The sequence below is a fragment of the Oryctolagus cuniculus genome, chromosome 12, assembly GCF_964237555.1.
Source record: "Oryctolagus cuniculus chromosome 12, mOryCun1.1, whole genome shotgun sequence".
Taxonomy (NCBI): domain Eukaryota; kingdom Metazoa; phylum Chordata; class Mammalia; order Lagomorpha; family Leporidae; genus Oryctolagus; species Oryctolagus cuniculus.
The window spans coordinates 104,248,235-104,271,047 of NC_091443.1; the positions used below are offsets into that span (position 1 = coordinate 104,248,235).

The 22,813-nt window shown below is 58.0% G+C and overlaps 1 protein-coding gene across 1 annotated transcript in view; it reads right to left on the reverse strand.

Annotated features, from left to right (window-relative positions):
* Positions 1-22,813, reverse strand: part of CEMIP (cell migration inducing hyaluronidase 1) — a 153,713-nt gene that overhangs the window by 67,600 nt on the left and 63,300 nt on the right. Inside the window, exon 2 of the mRNA XM_002721460.5 lies at positions 304-410. Coding sequence (XP_002721506.2) covers positions 304-394 — 91 coding nt within the window. The 5' untranslated portion in view covers positions 395-410. The remainder of the gene's footprint in view (positions 1-303; positions 411-22,813) is intronic.

Sequence of the window (22,813 nt, forward strand, 5' to 3'; positions counted from 1 at the left end):
ACAACTATTAGTCCAGGCTGCAAAGCAGGGGTCCCTCAGCTCCCCAGGCGCCCACAGCCGCTCCTGGCCGGCCTCATCTGTGTGCGTCAGGCGCTTAGCTCCTTTTGTCCCTGGGCTTGGACCCCTGATTCAAGCCCCTGCACTTTGTGGGTGCAAGACTGAACCCCAAGAGGAGACTGGCCCGGGATCAAGGGGCCCAGTGGGTAGGGGTCACAGCCCAGCCTCCCCGCAGCCACGCCCCCCCCCGGCTGCTCCTCCTCCTCCTCCTCCTCCACACTGTCCGTGCTGAGACACGGGGCTCACCTGTGGATGTGAACCTGGGAAGGTGGACCACGAGGAGCCAGCTGACCGTGAGAATGGCCCTGAAGAAGTCCTGCCTCCTGGCCACGCCCATCCTTGCAGGGGGCTCTCTGAAACAGATGCACACAGGGAGTCAGCCACACCCTGGGGCAGGAGTGACATGGGGACAGGCGGACACACACAGGGGCAGGGCCACACAGGCACCCTCCAGCCAGCCCAGCACACAGTCCCCACCCACAGCGGCCTCAGCTGCCAGCACCCAGGGCTGGGCAGATCGGGGCACGCAAACCCTACCCTGGGTTCTCAGATACAGAGACGTGGATGGAATTTGATATCCCTGGTGCTCAGTGCTTTCTGCTCCCCCTCCTCCAGAGTGAAGTCTTTTTTTTTTTTTTTTTTTTTTTTTTAAGAAGCAGAACGACACTCTTCCCGCTAAACAAGAGCCAGGGATCAGATGCCACCAACTACGTCGCTGTGTGACCTCAGCTCATCTGCTCAGCCTCTCTGGGCTCTGGGGTCCCCAGCCTGTAAGAGGAAGACTGGTGGACTGGTGGATTTCTCATCCTGACCTTATCATTCTGTGCTTCCAAAGCCAGTCTTGGCTAAGAATACTTAAAACCGCAACACGATGCGTGCATGGTATAAACCCTCCACGTGTGACTCACCCAGGAGAAAGTGGGGCCAAGAGAGCTAATCACCCCCCCAATACCCGTGTTTGCCTCCTGCCTCAGTGGTTTTTATCGAAGCCAACGTTCCCCCGCCAGCCCCGCGTTTGTTGTGGCCTTAGAATGAAGTCCTGGGAGGCTGGTGCTGTGGTGCAGTGGGTTAGGCTGCCTTCTGCAGCGCCGGCATCCCATGTGGGCGCCAGTTCGGGTTCTGGCTGCTCTTCTTCCAAGCCAGCTCCCTTCTGGTGGCCTGGGAGGGCAGCAGAAGATGGCCCAAGGGTTTGGGTCTCTGCACCCACACGGGAGACCTGGATAAAGCTCCTGGCTCCTGGCTTCGGCCTGGCCCAGCCCTGGCTGTAGCAAATGTGAACTCCAGATGTGCCCTTCAGGAAAAGGCAGGATTTCTGACTGCCTTCTTTCCTTCTTGCTGGCTGGAATGAAGATAGAATGGCTGGATCTCCAGCAGCTATCTCACACCATGGAGTAGCAGCCAGGGACTGAAGATGGCAAAGCCAATACAGAGGAAGAACCTCGGCTCTCCTCTTGTGTGGAACCAAAGATTTTAGCCCTAATGATGGGCTTACTTTTACCTGATTATTTTTTTCTTTATACATAAAGCAGACATGGGATATCTAGACAAACCTCAGGAACTTAAAAAGATGCAAGGTTTTCATTCCCAATTACGATGCCACTCAGAAATGTTGTGTTCACACACAGGACGTTGGGAGTGGCCGGCCCTGGCTCCCGCCCATCTCGCCCAACCATGACTGTGGTTGTGCCTAGAAACAGATGGTCCCACACGGAGAAGAGGACCGGAGCCTCTCCCACCTGCACAGCCTCCCCCCTGCAGACCAGCTCAGCGACAACCCTGACCTCTCTGACCTTCCACTCAGAGTGGACTCCTTTGTGTGCGCTCAGGGAGTGGGGGTGGGGGCGGGCACCTCCCGCACAGGTGCACAGGGTGAGGCCGGGGAGGGAGGAAGCAGCGCTCCCAGGATCAATGCCGCCCGCCTGTGAGCCATGCCCAGGCGCCTGCCCGACCCAGGCCCCGTCTGCCGAGAACAACAGACCCCATTCTAGTCGCCCCGGCCGGCGGCTGGAGTCACGCCTCATGGCGCCTGGGCATGGCGCCTTTCCCAGGGGCCCCCCAAAGAGGAGGGCTCGATTTCACGCTGTTTGCCACAGAAGGGAGGGGACCCCAGGGACAGGGGCCTTTCACGGCCCTCAGGGTGGGGAAAACCAGAGTCGTGTGCTCAAAACACAAGCAGTTGAGAAAAACCGAAGGTGGCTGGGCGTCTGTGTCCAGGGGCTCCTCTGCAGGGAACTTGCACTTGGAAGGGCCAAGGCCAGCGCCTTCGCTTGCTACAGAAATACGATGGGTGGTGAGGCCGGAGCCGGCAGGTGGGGGGAGGCCGTGGGGAGGCCCCCGTCAAGTCTGTTCCTTCTGTAGCCGTTAGATGCCCTGGGGCCACCGTGGGCAGGTGGGCGACAGGGACCTGGAACTGTGCCCTTTCTGCTTTTGCCAGAGGTCCCTTCGCAGACAAGCACGCCACTGGATGGATGGATGGAAGGAAGGATGGACAGACGCAAACAGTTGCACTCGCAGGAGATGACACTCAGCCCCGTCTGGCCAGCCGTGGTGGGACATCCTGCCGGTCCCCCAGCCGCCTGTCAGACTGGCCTCGCGGGACGCCGCTCATGCGAATCCCTTGGGGACTCTCCCACAGGGGAGAAAAGCTTCCACCATGAGCCACTAGGAGCCTTCTGTCGAGGGGATGAGGAGTCACGGGTGGGCTGGCCACGCTGCCTTGAAAAGCCTCCCAGCCTGGATGAGCGCACGGTGGCTCCCAAGGCTGGACATCTTGGCTGGCCGCTGATCTCACTTGGTGATGGGGTCACAGCATCATGCAGCCACGATGTTCCCGAAGGCTCATCCCCTAGACACTCCGGGAGCCTTCGCAATAACAAGCTAGAATCTTCCAGAAGTTTGGTCCAGCGGCTCCCTGGGTGAGCCAGGCCTGGCAGGGCCAAGGAGACACACTCCCTGCTCCTCCTGGCTGTCTTCAGCGGGTCCCGGCCCCCTGCAGGCTGGAGTCCTAGGCTTGTCACCTGCAGGACAAGAGGGGGAGAGGAGCAGAGCGTTAGACGAGCCTCCAGAGGGGACGGGTGGGTGTGCAGGTGCTGCCTCCCAGGTCAGAGTCCTGGGTTCAAGTTCTGGTCCCACTTCTGAACTGGCTTCCTGCTAATGCGCATACGAAGAGGCAGCAGGTGACAGCTTAAGTAGCTGAGTCCCTGCCACCCACGTGGGAGACCCAGAAGAAGCTCCTGGCTCCTGGCTTCCCCGTGGTCTGGCCCTGGCTGTTGCGGGCATTTGTAGGATGGGAGATGTCCGTCTGTCTCTCTGCCTTTCATATAAAAACAGGGAAGAAGGGGAGGAGAGGGGGTGGGTGGGAGACTCCAGCTAGGCCCTGAGCAGCTGCACTGTCAAGGGCATCCCCAGCCTTGGGGAATGAGGGCTCCCACTGCCCCAAGAGGCCGCCCCAGCCAGCTCCACACATAGAGACTGAAGAAAAGCAGGGAGGACTGGGGAGAGACTGGTCTGAGCTGTAAGGCAGGGAGTGGGGTGAGAGCCGTGGACAGCCGGAAGCCCCTGGCTGGGGACGAATCGGCCCAGGGACAGCTCCTTGTAGAGGGAGCGCGACTCTCGCTTCAGGCACACGTAGGCCAGGCTCCGCTCAGCAAGACAGCCGTGGTGGGGTGCGAGGCCTCCAGACCTTACGTCCCAGCCACGCACTGGGAAAGTCTCTGGCCACCTGCGTGGCTGGAAAGATGTGCCGTATGTTCCAGGGCTGCCGTGAGCATCAGAGACATGGAGAGCCGTGTGCCCGACCCACGGGGACGCGCAGGGGCATGGAGAAGCGGCTGCGAGACGGAGCCTGGGAACCCGCGTCTGAGCTGTGTGACCCCACACGGTCACTCAACCTCTCTGCCGGCAACACTACTCACAACCAGCGGTGGTCATGACAAATGCAGGGTACGCTAGCTCTAAGACGCCGGCTCAGACATCCCTGGCCCCGGGCTGGGGCCTCTGAGACATACGGGGAGGGACCAGGTGCGAGTCCTGTCTCCTGAGCACCTTGCTGGCAAGAGGAGAGACAGCGGCAGGTGCACCAGGAACTGTGCCTTGAAATGTGAGCCTGACTCCTGGCTTCGGATCAGCTCAGCTCCGGTCATTGCAGCCATCTGGGGAGTGAACCAGCAGGTGGAAAACCTCTCTCTCTCTCCCTCCCTCTCTCCCTCCCTCCCTCTCTCCCTCTCTGCCTCTCTGCCTCTCCTTCTCTCTCTGTGTAACTCTGACTTTCAAATAAATAAATAAATCTTTAAAAAAGAAGAAGAAGGAGGAGGAGGAGGAGGAGAAGGAGAAGAAGGAGAAGGAGAAGGAGAAGAAGAAGAGGAGGAGGAGGAGGAGGAGGGGACCAGGACACCCTCCCCATGGAGGGGCGGCTGGGAAAGGCACAGAGGAAGGAGGTGACTACAAGCTGGGGAGAGAGGCCTCATGGGAAACCAGCCCCACCAACTCGGAGATCTGAGAGTTCTGGTCCAAGAACGCAGAGGGAACGACCCTGCTGTTGAATGCCCCCGGCTTCAGTGTCCCGACAGCCCTGGGCAGATGACGATGCTTGAAGAAATCAGGTAAAATTGACTTACCCACCCTATTTTATTTGAAAGGCAGAGAGGAGAAACGGAGAGACGCACAGAGTTCTCCCATCTGCTGGTTCCCTCCCCCGAGATGTGCACAAGAGCTGGAACTATACCAGGCCAAGAGCTGGAACTATACCAGGCCGAAGCTGGGAGCTGGGAACACAATCCAGGCACCCCGCATGGGTGGCCGGCCCTGACGCCTTGACACAACGACTCTGCCTCCCAGGGTGCTCATTAGCAGGAAGCTGGTACTCAAACCCGGGGGCTCCACTAAGGGGTGTCGGCCTTGCACGTGGCAGCTCAACCATCGCACCGAATGCCCACATCTTGAGTACACGACTTCATCTTCCTGAAGCCCCCAGGTGGCCCACCTGCAGGGATAATAAACACAATGAAGCAAACGTGGGCCACAGCCCGAGCGTGGCAGCCAGGTCCTCCTCCATGCCTGTCTCATGCATCGGCCAGTTTGCAGTCCCATGGCGATCCTCTGAGCTCAGAATCTCCGCCATCCCCGGTTCATGGATGGGCAACGTTCGGTGCCAGGCACCTGACCCACCCAAGGTCACACAGTGAGTGGGCAGCAAAGCCCAAAGCCTGCTCTCTTTTGCAGAAATTGGGCTTTTTCTTCCTAACAATCCCTCGTAACAGGAGCTGGTGGGACTGTGAGCGATGGCACAGGCAGCCCTGCCCAAGCTGGAGTGTGCACAGCACCTCCCTGGAGAGCTGGCTACAAGCAGATCCTGGTTGTGCGGCTTGGGGTAGGGTGGGAGTGGGGCTGAAGCTTTGCCAGGGTCACGGGGCCTTGGAAGTGGCTCAGAACCCGCTCTCTGTTCCATGGGAGCCATCACCCCACTGCGCCCCTCCCTCTCCCCCAGGCTTCCTGGGGCAGAGTGGATGCTTGGCTGGAGCCATTTCTCTGTCCTTGGTAAACAAAATAGTGGCCGGCGTGAAGGCTGGGGGAAGCCGAGCGTGGATGTCCCGCAGTTCTCTGCTGGGCAGGGAAGGCCCGGTGCCAGCCGCTGTGTTTACGACTTGGGCTTCTTGTCCACAGACCCTTTAGTCTGCGCCGTGTTCCTGGAGAGCCCACGGGGCAGGCGTTGGCTGGCTCCTGAGACCCTTTTCTGGCTGACAGCAGTGGCCATCAGGAACCACGGAAACAGGGCAGCAGGGCCCAGAGACCCGACTCCCCCAGAACAGACATGCGGTGAAGCCGGACCCCTCCTCCAGCAAGCAAATGGAAACCCGAACCAGGATCTGGTGTGGGAATCCCTGTCTGACCCCAGGTGTAGGGACACGGTCATCTTCTCTGTCCCCTGCGTGCTTCAGGGGAGGAGGAGAGGGGAAGACACAGTTTGGACAGCGACACAAGCTTCGGTGCCCCTTCTGTCTCCGTAAAGTCTCAAGTTGTCCCCCTGTCCTCCTCAAATTAGAATCACCTCGTTTGACGTGGGGAATTCCCACCGGGGAGCCACCTGCACAGCCAGGGAGAAATGCTGCAGCCGCCTGGGCTAACAGAGGCTCTCGGCCATGGGCCTGCCTGCCCCCAAGCACACAGAGCAAATCCTGTCTCATCCTGCGGTGCCATCGGGGCCAAACCCTTATCAGGCCACCACATCAGCGGGGGCGGGGGAGCGCGCTGAGAGCTTCAAAACCATTGCCAGCTGCCTCTGGGAGAAGGGGCTTTGAAATCTGCCTTCCTTCTTACGCATTCAACACACGTGGTCTTGGCACCCCATGGGTGGGCCCTGAGCTGATGCTGCCCTCGAGGGTCTCCAAGCCCCATCACACTGGGCAACGGGCATGAAATCTGACGCGTGTGAGCCTCCCGGAAAACCTGGGGACTTCTAAGCAGTCTTGGAAAATGGAATGCAAAGATAAGGTTACTGTGTTGCCCAAAATGGTGAAGCCCCCGCAGTATTTTCCTGAATACACATTTTCCACGGACTTTTTGAAGACCTCCCACCTCCTAATGAGGACGCAGCTCTTAACGACGCACCGGCGCTGAATCCAGGAGTTGGTCAAGTTAGTGGCCGTGCTAATCCGCACTCTCCTTTCTGTTGAGAGCCGCCCTGCCCAGCACAGACCCTAACAGGTCACACGCGGCTGCCCAAATGTGATCCAAGTGAGACACAAGGAAAACTTGGGTTCTCCGGCATAGTAAGCACAGTGCAAGTGCCCGGCTAGTGGCTCCAGCATGGAGCTGGCCCATATCCATTGTGGTGGACCACTTCTCCTGGACAGCCCTGGTTGGCGCCCTCAATCCTCAGGGTGGCTTGGAAGATCCACCCTAGTGCTGCCAGGCAGTCCAGAATGGGGGGGGGGTCTCTCTTGGTGGGGCACTGATTGCTAGAAATGCAGATTCCCAGGCCCACTCCAGACCTCCACCCCTCCGCCCCGACCCACTGACTCAGCGGCTCAGCACCAGGGCCCATCAACCTGTTTTTTATTTAGTTAGTTTTGACAGAGTTAGACAGTGAGAGAGAGAGACAGAGAGAAAGGTCTTCCTTCAGTTTCCTTCCGTTTGTTCACCCCTCAAATGGCCACTGCGGCCGGCGCACCGCGCTGATCCGATGGCAGGAGCCAGGTGCTTCTCCTGGCCTCCCATGGGGTGCAGGGCCCAAGCACCTGGGCCATCCTCCACTGCACTCCCTGGCCACAGCAGAGAGCTGACCTGGAAGAGGGGCAACCGGGACAGAATCCGGCACCCCGACCGGGACTAGAACCCGGTGTGCCGGCGCCGCAAGGCGGAGGATTAGCCTAGTGAGCCGCGGCGCCGGGCCCATCAACCTGTTTTAACAGGTGTTCCAGGTGACTCCGATGTGCACTCCAGTCTGAGAACCCCTCGTTGCACCCGTGTCGATCACTAGTTAAGTGCCCGCCTCGTGGAAAAGGTGGCAGTGTTTTGGCAAAGGGCTAAGCATCCTGGAGGCGGCACACAGAAAGTCCACACCAAAGTCTCAGATTTGCCACTTCAGGGCCGGCGCTGTGGTGCAGCAGGTAAAGCCACCGTCTGAGGAGCCGGCATCCCACATGGATGCCGGTTTGAGTCCTGGCTGCTCCACTTCCGATCCAGTTCTCTGCTGTGGCCTGGGAAAGCAGAAGATGGCCCAAGTCCTTGGGCCCCTGCACCCATGTGGGAGACCTGGAGGAAGCTCCTGGCTCCTGGCTTCGGATCAGTGCAGCTCCAGCCATTGTGGCCAAGTGGATGGAAGACCTCTCTGTCTCTCTCTCTCTGTGTAACTCTGACTTTCAAATACATAAATAAATCTTAAAAAAAAAAAAAAGGCTGGCACCACGGCTCACTAGCCTAATCTTCCGCCTGCGGCACCGGCACACCAGGTTCTAGTCCCGGTTGGGGCGCCAGATTCTGTCCCGGTTGCCCCTCTTCCAGGCCAGCTCTCTGCTGTGGCCAGGGAGTGCAGTGGAGGATGGCCCAAGTGCTTGGGTCCTGCACCCCATGGGAGGCCAGGAGAAGCACCTGGCTCCTGCCTTCGGATCAGCATGGTGCGCCGGCCACAGTGCGCCAGCCACGGCAGCCACTGGAGGGTGAACCAATGGTAAAGGAAGACCTTTCTCTCTCTCTCTCTCTCTCATTGTCCACTCTGCCTGTCAAAAAAAAAAAAAAAAAAAAAAGGTGTGGGTGTGATGGAAGCAGGTGTCCAGGGAGCAGGTCTGCGCTGGGCCCCGGACTGCTGCTTTCACCTCATGCTGTCCCCAGAGGGCTTACTCGTGTTCTGCCATGGCTCCCTGGTCACCAGCCACCCAGCCGCCATACTCAGCTTGTTCCAAGAGTCCCGTCTACCTCCCCTGAGCACTTCTCCCTGGCCCCCCAAAGTCTCTCCATGGTTTCTTTCTCTGCCTCCACAGCTGATTGCCCAAATCTTCCAAACTTCAGTTTAAAAGTCTTGTTTTATTAGAGCGAGCGAGAGAGAGCACCCACTCCCATCTGCTGGTTCACTCCTCAAATGGCCGCAGTGGCCAGGGGACAGTGTCAGGAGCTGGGAACACAATCCAGGGCTCCCATTCGGGTGGCAGGAGCCTAATTACTTGACCCCGCGCAAGCCCTGGGAGCCACAGCCTCACTGCCTCCAAGGTCTGCACTGGCGGGAAGCTGGAGTTGGAAGCCAGAGTTAAGATTCCAATGCAGGTACTTCGATGTGGGATGTGAGCATCTTAACTCCTGACCTAAATGCATACTTAATGCTTAAATTCCAGACCCTCATCCCAGCTCCTCAGCTTCCTTAAAAAGCAGTGGAAGCCAGGAGGAATCTAGGAATAGCAGTTGCCCTTCCCACCCCCGGCCCCCACTCCAGCGTCAAAGACAGGCTGCCCTGGGTCCCAGCTCTGGCTTCCCTCTACCAGCAGCACCTGCCGTAGGCTCAGCTCTGCCGGCTGGCTCTCAGGGTAGGAAGCGCGGAGGGCTGCCAGCTACAGGGCTTTTGCTCCTAGCATCCTGGGCCAATGCAGTGTGGCCAGCATAGATGATGCTAAGAGCAGCCAGATTCGAAGGCTCAGAGCCGTCAACAGAAAGGTAAGCTTCTCTTGGACCCTGAGTCAGACCTTGGACTTGTGCCAGTGCTATCACGGGGGCTCTGTGTCTTCCCAGCTATGCCCCGTGTGCACTGCTGGCTTGTAGGTGGCTGCGGCCATCAACACTTCATTCATTGTGTTTTTAACTCAGACACTAGCATCGGCAGTTGGCTTGGAGTTGTCCTGTGTACGCCCACTTGTTGCTGAGCCCCGGGAAAGGTTTTTGCCAAATACTCTTTTCCCATCACGTCCTGCCAGAGTTGAGAGCCATGTCCCTCCTCAGCAGGCTCCCTCGCATGCGTCCTCCCCACAGAGGGGTTCCTGGCCTGAGTGGGGAGGGTGGCACATGCTACCACAAACAGCTGGTTTCCGAGACTGGCTTGGAGCTCAGTGCAAGTGGACGTCTGGGGATACGCAAGTGCTGGGGTCAGCAAGTGCAGGGGCCAGCGTGGGGCAGAGCTGGGGAGTTTGGGCTTTGTCCTGACAGTTGGGGAGAGGCGCGCTGGCAGACAGGAGGTGCTGGCGGGCAACAGCAGGTGTGTTTTACAAAGACTCCGCCTGCAAGGACAGGAAGGAGGTGTGGGAGGGGTAGGAGTGCAGGCTGCAGGTCTCTGCTGCCGTTTAACTGATGCCAACATACTAACCATGTGTGATTGTGGATGCTGATGGCCTAGCGGGAAACACACAGGAACAGGTTCCCCCTGTGGGGGAGGGTCAGAGCTTGCAGCCTCCGTGTGGGGGAGAGAGGAGGAGGGACAAAGAATCAAGTAAATGCATCCCAAGTGTGTGTCCTGGTTTTGGGAACATCCTGTGTGCATGTGACCTGGTTAGGGCCATCCATGCACGCAACACGGTGTTTGGGGCCTCCCACATATGTGTGATAGTGCTAGGAGCATCCCACATAAGCAGCCAGGATGGAGGAGGGGGCTGCTACTGTACAGGTGGCCAGGGCAGAGGCCTGACGGAAGGGGTGATGGGACAAAGGGGGAATCTTGGGAACATGCAGGCAGAGGGGTCACAGCAGGGGAGGGAGAAGGGGGAGCAGGAGGTAGAGGCTGGACTTTGGGGTGAGATCAGAGTGCAGAGGGGTGAAGAGAAGCTACTGCCCAGGTGTTGCAGGGGACTTCAGGGGCCGGCGCTGTGGTGCAGCAGGTTAAGCCGCCGCCTACAACTCCAGCTCCCATACGGGCACTGGTTTGTGTCCAGGCTGCTCCGCTTCTGATCCAGCTCCCCGCTAATGGCCTGGGGAAAGCAGCGGAAGGCAGCTCAAGTGCTCGGGCTCCTGCACCCACGTGGGGGACCCAGATGGAGCTTCTGGCTCCTGGCTTCGATCTGCGTCAGCTCTGGCCATTGCAGCCATTTGGGGAGTGAACCAGCAGACGGAAAATCTCTCTCTCTCTGTTTCTCCCTTCCTCTCTGTCTGTAACTCTGCCTTTGAAATAAATGAAGCAAATACTTTAAAAAAGTATTTCAAAAAGTCTGAAAAAGCAAAATAGAAGTAAGTTTGTTTTGGTGAAAATTTTTTTAGGAAATTCATGCTCAGTCTTTCCATCATGCGCATTTCCTCCCCTGAACATGGAGAAGTCCCCTTGCATCCTGGAAGCTACGTCTTTCCCTGTGGCAGGTGCCCCCTTGGCTCCGTGCCCCACTGGTGATCTACTCTGGGAGGCTGGCACTGAGAACCTCCCGCCAGACGGGCATTCGGCACAGGGGGCGAAGATCCTGCAGCCCACATCAGGGGGCCTGGGCTCGAGTCCCGGCTCTGCTCCTGACTCCAGCTTCCTGCTAATGCGCACCCTGGGAGGCAGCCGTGACGACTCAAGTACTTGGGTCCCTGCTTTCCCATGTGGGAGACCAGGAGTGATTTGCATTCCTGGCTTCTGGCTTTGGCCTGGCCCAGGTCCGGCTGCTGTGGGCATTCGGGGGGTGAACTAGAGGATGAGGGATCTCCCTCTCTCTGTCTCTGTCTCTTTGCCACTCAAATAAATTAAATAAATACATTTTTAAGAAAGATCCCCGCCCCACTAGATGTTGATGTCCTACTGTGCAGCTTCACTACTATCCCGCCCAGGAAGTCCACCCCGACCACTAACCACTAACCACGCGTGGATCATACCCTCACCCCTGGGATCCTGATCCCCTGAGTGTGGGGCAGGACCCAGGAATCAGCCTCTACCCAGAGGCCACACACCCTGGATGACCACAATGGATGACCCATTGCAGGCAGTGCCTTCTCCAAGGCATAGAGGAGAGGGAAAAACCGTCTCCCTCTCTGCACCAGCTAAAGGACAATCTCTTGCTTCCTGTCTGCAACGCCAGCATTTCTGGTCGCCGAGTGCATGGCTCCAACCATGTGTGCACCCCACCCGGCCCTGCCACTCAATTCAATTCTGACTCCAGATCCCACAAGGGTTTGAGAGCTGTGTGGAGACCACCGTGTGCCAGCGCATGGACTGTGATCAAGAGGCGTCCTTCAGAGTGGAAGCCGGGGCCTTGCAGGTGCCAAGGCTTCAGGCCCAGGTGGCGGGATGGGAGCGGGGTGGCGGAGGGCGCCACCTGCTGGCAGATGCCTCCTGCTCCGGGGCCAGGTGGCTGTGGGAGAGGTGAGGTCCAGACGTGGATTTAGAAGCCACAGGGATGAATCTGACCCAGCCTTGATGGACTCAATGTGGATGAGGCAGAGAGGCACCCGGGCAGGGGCAGGACAGGGCAGGCAAAGCCAGGCCATGGCTGTTTGGAGCCCACGGTGAATGTCCCTGGGCCTTGCTCGGCTGCTTCTGCCCCCTTCCCCTGCCTGCAGCACCCTGATCTTCCCATGAGTGCGTGGGGGCTGATGCCCAGGAGGACACGTGACCCAGCCTGACTGATGAATACATCCCAGCCCTGTATGCTGCTATGATTGGCTCAGCGATGGTCACATGACCCAAGACAAAGATAAAGGGGGCGTTGGCTGGAGCTGTCGGGAAAGCTGGTCCTCAGCCCCCCGGGGTTGGCACGGCTGGAGCTCCTGGGGCCACCTTTGCTTGTGTGTTAAGAATGAGGCTTGCACAGAGGAAGGCAGAGGCTGGAGATGCAGCACCCAGATCCAGCCGTGCCTGAAGCCGGAGCCTGGAGTGTGCAGTGACATGTGCCATCACAGCTCCTTTCTTGTTTAAACCCATCGGAGTGGTGTTTTTGACACTGACCATGGGAACAAGCCTGCCTCATCAGGACCCAAAGGGGAAGGCGAGTTCCTTGTAAGTCTCTCTGCTCTCATAAAATGCCCATTGAATCAGCGTGGGGCCTCAGATGACATCACCGGGAAAAAGACTTCCTTTTTCCAGGAGTCGCCCTCGGGGAGTGGCCCACATCAGACAGGATGAAAATCGCCACTGTCACTGTACCCATTCCTGAGGATTCTGTAAAGACCTCATGACAGTTGCTCCCCCTCCTCACCCATCCCATCCTGCACACAGCAGCCGGGTGGATGTGGCCGGCACAGGCTGATCCACTCTCCAAGTCTCCACGCCTGCCTCGCTGCCCTGCCTTGAAGATGCTGAGCTCACACCTGCCCCAGAGCCTTTGCGTGTGCTGTGAAACTTTCCCCAACTCCACCCAGCCTCAGGCCTGTTCCTGGGCTTTTCCCATACCTGATAGCTCCCTAGGGTCTTGGTGGCTTCATTCACTCCACCAGGTCTACAATCACTTACTGACTTCTGGGTTTGCCTAAGCTCCAAGAAGGATGGACTGTGGCCATGGTCGGGCCCTGTGGCAGCTGCATTGTCTGCAGGCTCATTAGAAATGAGAACTCAGGTCGGCACCGTGGCTCACTTGGTTAATCCTCTGCCCGCAGCACTGGCATCCCATATGGGTGCCGGGTTCTAGTCCCAGTTGCTCCCCTTCCAGTCCAGCTCTTTGCTGTGGCCCGGGAAGGCAGTGGAGGATAGCCCAAGTGCTTGGGCTCCTGCACCTGCAAGAGAGACCAGGAGGAAGCACCTGGCTCCTGGCTTTGGATTGGCATAGCTCTGGCTGTAGCGACGATTTGGGGGGTGAGCCAATGGAAGGAAGACCTCTCTCTCTGTCTCTCTCACTATCTGTCAAATAAAAAAAAAAAAGAGAGAACTCAAAGCTTAAGTCACTGAGTGGCACTGCCAGTGATTCCTAGTGCCCTTGGAGTTGGTGAACTTCAACTTGGAAGGGACCTTCTGCTGCTCCAGGACTCATCCGGACCTGACCTGTGCCCCCTGCAAGAGCATCCCGGAGCTGCCGGCTTCAGGGCGTCTCTGCATTGCCTTCCCTTCCCCAAGCAGTGTTCGCATTAGCCAGGAGGGTTGCCACAAAGGACGCTGGCCAGGGGAAGGCCCTCACCCAGCCAGGAGCCCCTGGGACAGGCGAGCACCCCACGAGGGAGCAACCCTCCCCCCACCCTGGGCGCTGGCACCTGCTGCGCCTGGGAGCCGGGCTGGCAGCAGTTCACAAGCGAGGCCTTGCTCCCGGGCTGCTGCGCGGGACTCACACAAACCCAGGAAGGGCAGAGACAGGGAATGTTTGCACAGCAGGATAGGCTGTCTCCACTCCTCCCTCCGCCCCGCCAGAGGGCAGGGAAAGAGCACGCTTGCCTCTGGTTCAAGCTGGGGCCAGGCCCCTCCTTTGATCGGAGAGGCCCGTCTCTTTATTTGTAGAAACCAGCCTGGTTTCCTGCGACTTCAGACACACCTACAGGAAGCAGTGGCAGGTGGGGCTGTGATTTCCAGGCTTCTTGGACCGCCCTGGGTGCCCTGGCTCCTTGTGCTGGGATTGGTCACCCAGATTCCTGCTGGCTCGCAGGTGTGGCGCACGGCCCTGGGAAGCAATGGGTTCTGATAAAGCCCGAGGGAGACACGGGTTCCAGCCTGGGAAGAGGCCTGGGGCAAGAGGTTCAGGGTCTGCAGAGCCTGAACCGGGGCAAGGTGGGTTTCAGCTGTGCCTCCCAGGCCCTAGCTCTGGGACCCCCGACTCACCACTAGGGGACCCCAAGGCTCCACAATGCTCGCATCACTCACCAACCCCACATTTCACCATGAAAATGTTCAAACAGGCATGCAGAGGCATCGACAGAGTTTCACAGTCAACTCCAACCAGCCCACAACCTTTGGGTAGTTTTGCTGTATCACAAGTCCCTCCAGCATCTAGACACCAATATTAGTTTGAAGTCACCAGGCCTTTTCCCCTTAAATATTCCGGCATGTGTGTTAGTAGCTAGAGTTCAATGTTCACTTGATGTTTTTAACCCAAGGAACGGCGTACATGTCATGAAACACACACAGACCTTCCGCGTGCCTGGGTGGAGTTTTGACAAATGCCTAGGTTTGTGCGGCTCAGTCCCTTAGGACACCCTCACCCCAGAATGCCCCCGTCAGCCCCTATCCCGGGCAATCCCTCACATAGCAGAAACACGCCACAGATTAGTCCTGCCTCTTCTAGAACTTTGTATAGATGGAATTAGACAAGCGGGAGGTGTCTTCCCCCCGCCATGGTTTTGAGACTGGCCTAGGCTCTTGTGTGTATCAGTAGTTCATTTTTTATGGCAGCCAAGCCATATCCAATTGTATGAGTACACTGCAAGGGTACTTCAAAAAACACTCAAGGAAAATGGAATGAAAAGACAGATTTACAGGGAGTGCGCATTCAGCCCAGTGGTGGAGACCCCCATACCCACATTGGAGCAGCTGGGTTCAGTACCTGGCTCTGGTTCCTAATCCCAGCTTCCGGCTAACACAGACCTGGGAGTCAGCAGGTGATGAGCCAGGTAGCTGGGCCCCTGCCCTTCACATGAGAAACCTGGATTGAGTCCCTGGCTCCCAGCCTTGGCCGTGGCCCAGCCTTGGCCCTGGCCCAGCCCTGGCCATTGCAGGCATTTGGAGAGTGAATCAGTAGACGCGAATGCTCTCTCCCTCTCTCCGTCTCAAATAAATAGATACAAGATTTTATAGTTTTCTTCCAGCGCAAAAATATTTTGAAACCCATGCACCATTTCTCCATCATGGGCATTTTTCTCGAACTCTCCCCGTGCATGGATTGCAAGTGTTTTTGGCACCAAAAGCAGCTTCCTTGGCTTTTCATTTCATCTCCACAAACTTTCTGAAGTACCCTTGGTTACTACATAATTGCTTTAATGTTACGGCGCTGGCAAAGCCCACACAGAGCAAGGTTCAGGAGCCAAAAAGAGGCGTAACGTTGCCACCAAAACAAAACTGCTTTAGACACCGCCTTTGTCAAACCCAGCAAGACGCTCATATCCCAGCAGCACTGCTCACCAGCTGTGGGAGACTGGGCTGGTCCTGGGGTTCCCAGGGAATGCCTCAAACAGCAGACAAATCTGAACCCTATACACGCATTGTGCTACAATGGCCTTTGGGGGCCAGTGTTGAGAAACACAAGAGTTACTTGAACAACAGCAGGTCTGACGACTTGCGGGGAGGGGCACCAGGTGACCGACGTGCAGGTAGCACATACGGCGTGGATACACTGGACAATGGGCGAGCACGTGCTGGGCACGACAGAACCAGAGATTCCATCGCGCTACGCGGAACAGCACGCCACGGAAAACTTAGCGATTGCTTATTGCTGGAAGCTTCCATTTCGTGTTTTCGGATGGTGGTTAACTTCGGGACAAAGTGGAGAAGAAGAAAAACTGCCTCTTTGCCCTCCAGCTTCCTCGTCTGAGCGTTGCTGGTGTGGACAGAACCTTGCTCAGCCGGCCGCCGTGAGGAACGAGGCGGCAGCATGCCTGGCTTGCAGTACCTGCTCAGTAAACCCCACCATGAGCTAGCGAGGCGGAGCTCTGACTTGCAGAAGGCACGCGTCTGGGGCGCCCTGCAGGTGCCACGCGGTGTCTCTGAGAGCCTGGGGAATTTCCATCCGTGCTTTCTGAAATAGGAGCAGCTTCACACCATTTTATGAGCTTATCCTGGGGGGACCGATTTTTTCCCTCTTCCTGTTTTGCTCTGTTCCCTCTCCATGACCTCCCTGCCATGTCTGAGGCTACGACTTCTCCCCAGTGCCAACGCCTGCTTCTTGGGACTCTTGAGCAGGTGGACAGGGACGAGGCTCGCGACGTGCTTACTGGACACCTGCTACCTTCCATGACCAGCCGAGTTCCCCGACCGGGCAGACGGCGACCGATTCTTGTTTGATGCAAACACGAGTGCTCAGGGCGGCCTCTGTAAAGATCTCAGCTTTTCAGGCCACCAGCGTGCAAGTCAAGGGCAGGACCGCAGAGCGCCTGAGGCATCAGCTGGGCCATCAGCCGCTGTCCCCGGGGCTGCAGCCCACGCTTGGTTCACAGCCACCAGGAGCCGCCTTGGAGCCCCCGCCCCAGGCACTGGCTGTGGCTGCTGGTCCAGGTTGCTGGCCTGGGTTCAGCGCAAGTTGGCTGTGTTGTCAGAGGTTTCCACTGGAAAAAGTTATTCCTCTGTGAGAGAGAACATGGTTGTGGAATGAGAGAGGAGATGGCCCTCTGCTCAGGGCAGGCCTCGCTGGGCTGAGGGCCTGCAGAGGCCCCGGGGTCGGTGCCTGGCTGGGAGCTGAACCCCAGTTCACCTGACTCCAGCTTTCTCCTGTCGGTTTGCTTCTGGGTGATGTGGTGATTAGCACCTCAGTGCTAAGTGGGGACACGCAAATCTTTTTAAATTCCTCCCTTAAGAAACATGCAATCCGCCGGCGCTGCGGCTCACTAAGCTAATCCTCCGCCTTGCGGCGCCAACACACCGGGTTCTAGTCCTGGTCGGGGTGCCGGATTCTGTCCCGGTTGCCCCTCTTCCAGGCCAGCTCTCTGTTGTGGCCAGGGAGTGCGGTGGAGGATGGCCCAAGTGCTTGGGCCCTGCACCCCATGGGAGACCAGGAGAAGCACCTGGCTCCTGCCTTTGATAGGCACGGTGCGCCAGCCACAGCGCGCCAGCCACGGCAGCCATTGGAGGGTGAACCAGTGGCAAAGGAAGACCTTTCTCTCTGTCTCTCTCTCTCACTGCCCACTCTGCCTGTCAGAAAAAAAAAAAAAAAAAAAGAAACACGCAATCCATTCCTATGATTAACTGCCATCACCTTGGCAAGTTACAGACCCCAGGACGTGGGCCTCCTGCTGAACCCTGACTTCGCACCTGCTGACTTCCTTTCCCTATCCGGGGTGACACACGTACCCATCTCCCGGATTTGATCAACCCATGATCTAGATAGGCAGCAAAATATCACTTTGCGCCCCACAGAGACAGGTAGTCTTGCCAATTAAAAACCAACTGGCATTGAAAAACAGACACAGAAAACACTGAGCTCCTGACTCGCCCGAGGTCCCACGGGGAAGATGCGCGGGAAAGTCCCAACCCAACAGATCAGGTTGAGCAGCCCGGAACTGTTGAACTGCACTTCTCTGACCCACCCAAGTGCCAGTTCTGTGTGATTCCACCCACGCATTGATCCAGCCTTCTTAGGGAAACACCTTGGTCCTTAAGTCTAGAAGTCCTTAAGTCAGAGAAGAGCTCCCAGGGGCCTTGATAACCTCATCTCCTGTCTCCATCTCTTTCTCAAGTAGCCATCCTGTTACTGTGACATCTGAATTGGGTCAACCAGCTTCCTGGGGCTTCAAAGAGCCCGTACATGGCTGCCTCGCCTCTTCTCAAATCTCTGCCTCGGGCCCAGGTCCCCACTCAGTTTGGGAATCTCTGGGATGCAGTTTTCCCTGGATAAGGCTCCTGGGAACCGGCTCCTTCCTGACCTCCTAGGCCAAATGGAGGGGACCAGGGAACACAGCTGCCCAGAGCTGGGCTGGCTGCCACTCTCCTGGCCACAGGCTGTTCCTGTGACCCCATGGCACCTGTGCCTGGATTCCAGGGGACGTCCCTGTGTCCTTACAGTGAATCCAAGCCCCACGCTTCCTTCTCAGTCATTTGGACAAAGTAGGTCATCTTGTTCCCGCTTACTGGGAACCCACAGAGCCTTTAGCCTCCAGCCCATCCACGAGTGATCTGACTTTTCTCTCTGCTGGTCTTCAATGGGTATTGGGACTTGCAGATGCAACACATAAGAAAAGCCAGCCAGCGCCGCGGTTCACTAGGCTAATCCTCCGCCTTGTGGCGCCGGCACACCGGGTTCTAGTCCGGGTTGGGGCGCCGGATTCTGTCCCGGTTGCCCCTCTTCCAGGCCAGCTCTCTGCTGTGGCCAGGGAGTGCAGTGGAGGATGGCCCAAGTGCTTGGGCCCTGCACCCCATGGGAGACCAGGAGAAGGACCTGGCTCCTGGCTTCGGATCAGCGCGGTGCACCAGCCGCAGTGCGCCGGCTGCAGTGGCCATTGGAGGGTGAACCAACGGCAAAGGAAGACCTTTCTCTCTGTCTCTCTCTCTCTCACTGTCCACTCTACCTGTCAAAAAATAAAAAAAAAGAAAAGAAAAGCCATTTTTCTGCATGCATTTCTACACCATTTTCAATGTCTCCCCTGTCCTCTTTCTGGTGGCCCCAGGACTTTGCAAGGATAGAGAAAGGAGGCGGTGGCAATGGCTCCCTGTTACCCACACCGGAGACCTGGATTGTGTTCCCAGCCCCTAGCTTGGGCCCTGGCACAGCCCCAGCCCCTGGGGATATTTAGGGAGTGAACCAGCAGATGGGATCTGTTTCTCTCTGTGTGTATCTGCCTCTCTCTGACTCTCAGACACATTTTAAGTGGGATCTGTGTGTTTGGGTGCGTGTGTGGCCACGGAGGCACTTTGTCTCTAGCTACCAGGCACCTATTAGGAGCCGCCACTGTGTGTTGGCTGCTCACAGTATGTTGCAACAAACACCAGCCGAACACCAGATAAACACCCTTCGGACACTGGACCTGCATACACCTGTGTTCCTCCTGCTTCAGGACTGAGATGGGATTAGCACTGCCTTATCCTGGCACAAAGGGGTGGCCGGGAGGGGGACGGTGTGCCTCAAAGTATTGTGGTGACATGACAGCAGAGGCAGCAGCAAAATCCCTTCTTTGAATGGCCACAGGAGGATTTTAAAGACACAGACACATTTCAGGGTAGAGGAAGACAACGCCGGGGAAACGTCAGCAGGCTGGCTGAGCACGGCTCCCAGGCCCTCCAAACAGGCCGCTGTCCTGGCGCAAAGCTAAGTCCGCATCTCCTATTCCAGGCTGGACTTTCCCATTTCCAGAGAGAAAAAAAAACACAGAAAACAGCATTTGATTCCCAAAGGTTTGCGTTTGGACTCAAATGGCACTGTGAGGTTTTCTCTGTGCCAAGAACTCTGCTCTTCATTTTTTCTTTTTCTTTCTTTCTTTTTTTTTTTTATTGTTGACAGGCAGAGTGGACAGTGAGAGAGAGAGACAGAGAGAAAGGTCTTCCTTTGCCGTTGGTTCACCCTCCAATGGCCGCCGCGGCTGGCGTGCTGCGGCCGGCGCACCGCGCTGATCCGATGGCAGGAGCCAGGTGCTTCTCCTGGTCTCCCATGGGGTGCAGGACCCAAACACTTGGGCCATCCTCCACTGCACTCCCTGGTCACAGCAGAGAGCTGGCCTGGAAGAGGGGCAACCGGGACAGAATCCGGCGCCCCGACCGGGACTAGAACCCGGTGTGCCGGCGCCGCTAGGCGGAGGATTAGCCTAGTGAGCCGCGGCGCCGGCCCTGCTCTTCATTTTTTCAAAAAGATTTATTTATTTGAAAGGCAGAGCAACAGAGACAGGGAGAGATAGCTCACTCCCCAGATGGCTGTGACAGCCAGGGTTGGGCCAAGCCAAAGCCAGGAGCCGGGAGCTTCATCCAGGTCTCCTACATGAGTAGCAGGAGCCCAAGCACTTGGACTATTTTCTGCTATTTTGCTAGGTGCATTAGCAGGGAGCCGGCTTGGAGGCGGTGTAGCCAGGAGTCTAATTGCTGCTCTGAGATGGGCTGCAGTGGGCAGTGCGGCTTCACCTGCTGGCCCCCAGCGCCAGCCCCTGTGCTCTCTACTTAACACCTGGGTTAATTCTTGCTGCATCCCAGAGGCTAAGTGCTTTGCCCCGGTTCACATCGTCATGAAGTAACACACCTGTTCCAGGGTCCTAATGAGGAGAGGACCGAGGCCTGGCAGTTTCCCCAGTCCCTCCTGCTGCTCTGGGAGCCTGATGGTTCCACTGGAGGACAGCAGAGGCTCCCAGACCCCTGCCCCTTCCTGCCCGGCAGGCTGGGCCTCCTTCCATTCTTGCTGTGACCTCGGCGCGCCCACCTTGGAGTGCTGCCTGGGACCCCCTACTTCCACATCTCTGGACGGTCCCAGCGGCCTCCTAACCTGTCCATCCACCTCCAATCTCTTCCTCCCACTGCTCCTCCCCAGATGAGTGGCTCACAGGTGAACACCTGACCCAAGCCTGACCAATGAGTGACTTCCGTGGGATTTTGCACTGGGGTTAGGTGGAGAGTCAGAGGCGATGTGGTCGCTGGGGTGCGAGCTGTCGGGTGTGCGGTGCCAGCAGCCCTCCCAGCCTCCCTGCCTCCAGCCCGCCCTGGGGCTCGGCTTTTATGGGTCTCTGAGGCCTCTCTCCCCTGCTGCTCTTCTCCCATTTAGCTTCCAGTCACCCCTCGAATCCCCGGGGCCCTCACCTTCTCCCTTGGGCCTCAGTGACTCTGAGCTGGGTTTGCATCACTGACAACCCCTGAGCCCTGAAAAGCAATGGGGTGAGCAGACTGAGCTGGAAGAAAAGCGGGGCCCAGGGGGACCTGTGGCCAGCAGAGCCCTCGCTCCCTGCAGGCTGGCTGGCCAGCGGTCCCCAGGACACGGCTGCTCCTCACTCACCCTGAAGGACCTGTGTCCTCAGAGAATTGACCCCAGTGAGGAAGCAGCCACGCTTGGGGCGGGCGTTGGCCTGGCGGCTAGGCTGCTAGTTGAGGAGCCTCCGTCCTACACCAGAGCGTCTGGGGTCCAGACCAGCCCCTGACTCCTGCTCCAGCGTCTGCCAATGCACGCTTTGTGGCTGGGTCCCTGCCACCCATAAAGGAGACTCGCCCTGAGTTCTCACTCCTGGCTTCTGCCCAGCCCGACCCCAGCCATTGTGAGCATTTGGGGGTGTGAAGCTGCAGATAGGAGCGGGTTTGTTCCTCTCTCATCATCATCATCATCATCATCATCATCATCTCTCTCTCTCTCTCTCTCCCCCTACCCACGCCCAAACCCCAACCGGAAACCACTCCCCAGCTGATTCCCAGCGGAGATGCCCCTGGCAAGGCCACCCTTCCTACCTCTGACCCTGACTTCATCCACACTCTGCTCATCGCTGGCCTGGACAAACGCAACACCACTCTCAGCCCCGCCCCTCTCGCCAGGTGAATGTCCCCTCGTCCCCCAGCATGTCCACTACGCCCCAGTCTTGCTCACAAGCCTCTGGTGTAGCCCCCCCCCCCCTCCACCTGCACCACTGCCTGCAAGCTCATCAAGCGTGGGCCAGAGGCAGTGGGCTGCACACGCCCTCCGTGAGCCCCTGGCTCTGGCTTCGCTCACTCAGCTCCCCCCGCCTGTCCAGAGTCACGGCTTCCTCTGCCGCATTGCAATTCTGCCTGTGGCCCACGCCGTTGCCCACTTGCCTCCTGGCTCACCTCTCGCTCTCTCTTGCTTGCGGACTCCCTCTCTGGTGCTCACCCCACTCTCACTAGTCCTTGTCACTCTGACATCCGTCCCATTCACCCAGCACAGGAGCAAACCGGGAGGTGACCGGCCTAAGGGCTCTTTGGTCACTGGCAGGAGGAGGCGAGCAGGAGGTAGGAGACAAGGATGACTCAGGGGTTTGTGGCTGGGGTTGGGGTGGGGGTTCTCACCCAGAGAATGGGGAGCAGAGTTCCCAGCCGGCTGGAAATCCCTGCTGAGCTGGGGATGCTGTTGGGCGGCCAAGGGTCGAGGTGTGGAGGGCCGGTGCGTGGGTGCGGTTGGAGGTCAGGAGACAGACATGGGCACCTTCCCCCCAGGCTGTCTGCTGCCCTTGGACTGTGAACCTCCACAACCATGAGTTAAACAGGCCCCCTTCCTCCACAAGCAGGTCGCCTTGAGCATTTTGTTATAGTCAGAGCCACAAACCACAGCTGCCAAAGCTCAGTGGACAGTTCTGAGGCCCCGACCCCTGGCTGCACAGCAGTGAGGCACTTGGCCGCCATCTCAGCCCACTGTGCAGTGGCTCCTCAACACTGTCACTCTACCATGAGGTCCTGAGCTGCTGCGGGAGGCCAGACTGCACCCCAGCCCCTGCTGGGGCTCACACGTGCTGGACCGATGGGCTCCTTGTTCCCATGGTTCCTGAAGCTCCCTGGCCACCACTATCCCCACAGCTACATAAGAACCCCCTGGAGCACTTTCAATATTAGAAAAAAAGAAACCTGAGCTCTTTCCTGGGGATCTTGGCGCTGTGCATTCTGGGACAAATCCTAAGACTGAGGCTCCGGGCAGCCAGTAGAAGCCACCGACTGCTGCCCTGAAACCGCTCACCGCAGCAAGAGTGTTGGTCAGGTTTAAGAATGGCGGCTGAGCTTGGGCCCTGCACCCCATGGGAGACCAGTATAAGTACCTGGCTCCTGCCATTGGATCAGCGCGGTGTGCCGGCCGCAGTGCACCGGCCGCGGCGGCCATTGGAGGGTGAACCAACGGCAAAGGAAGAC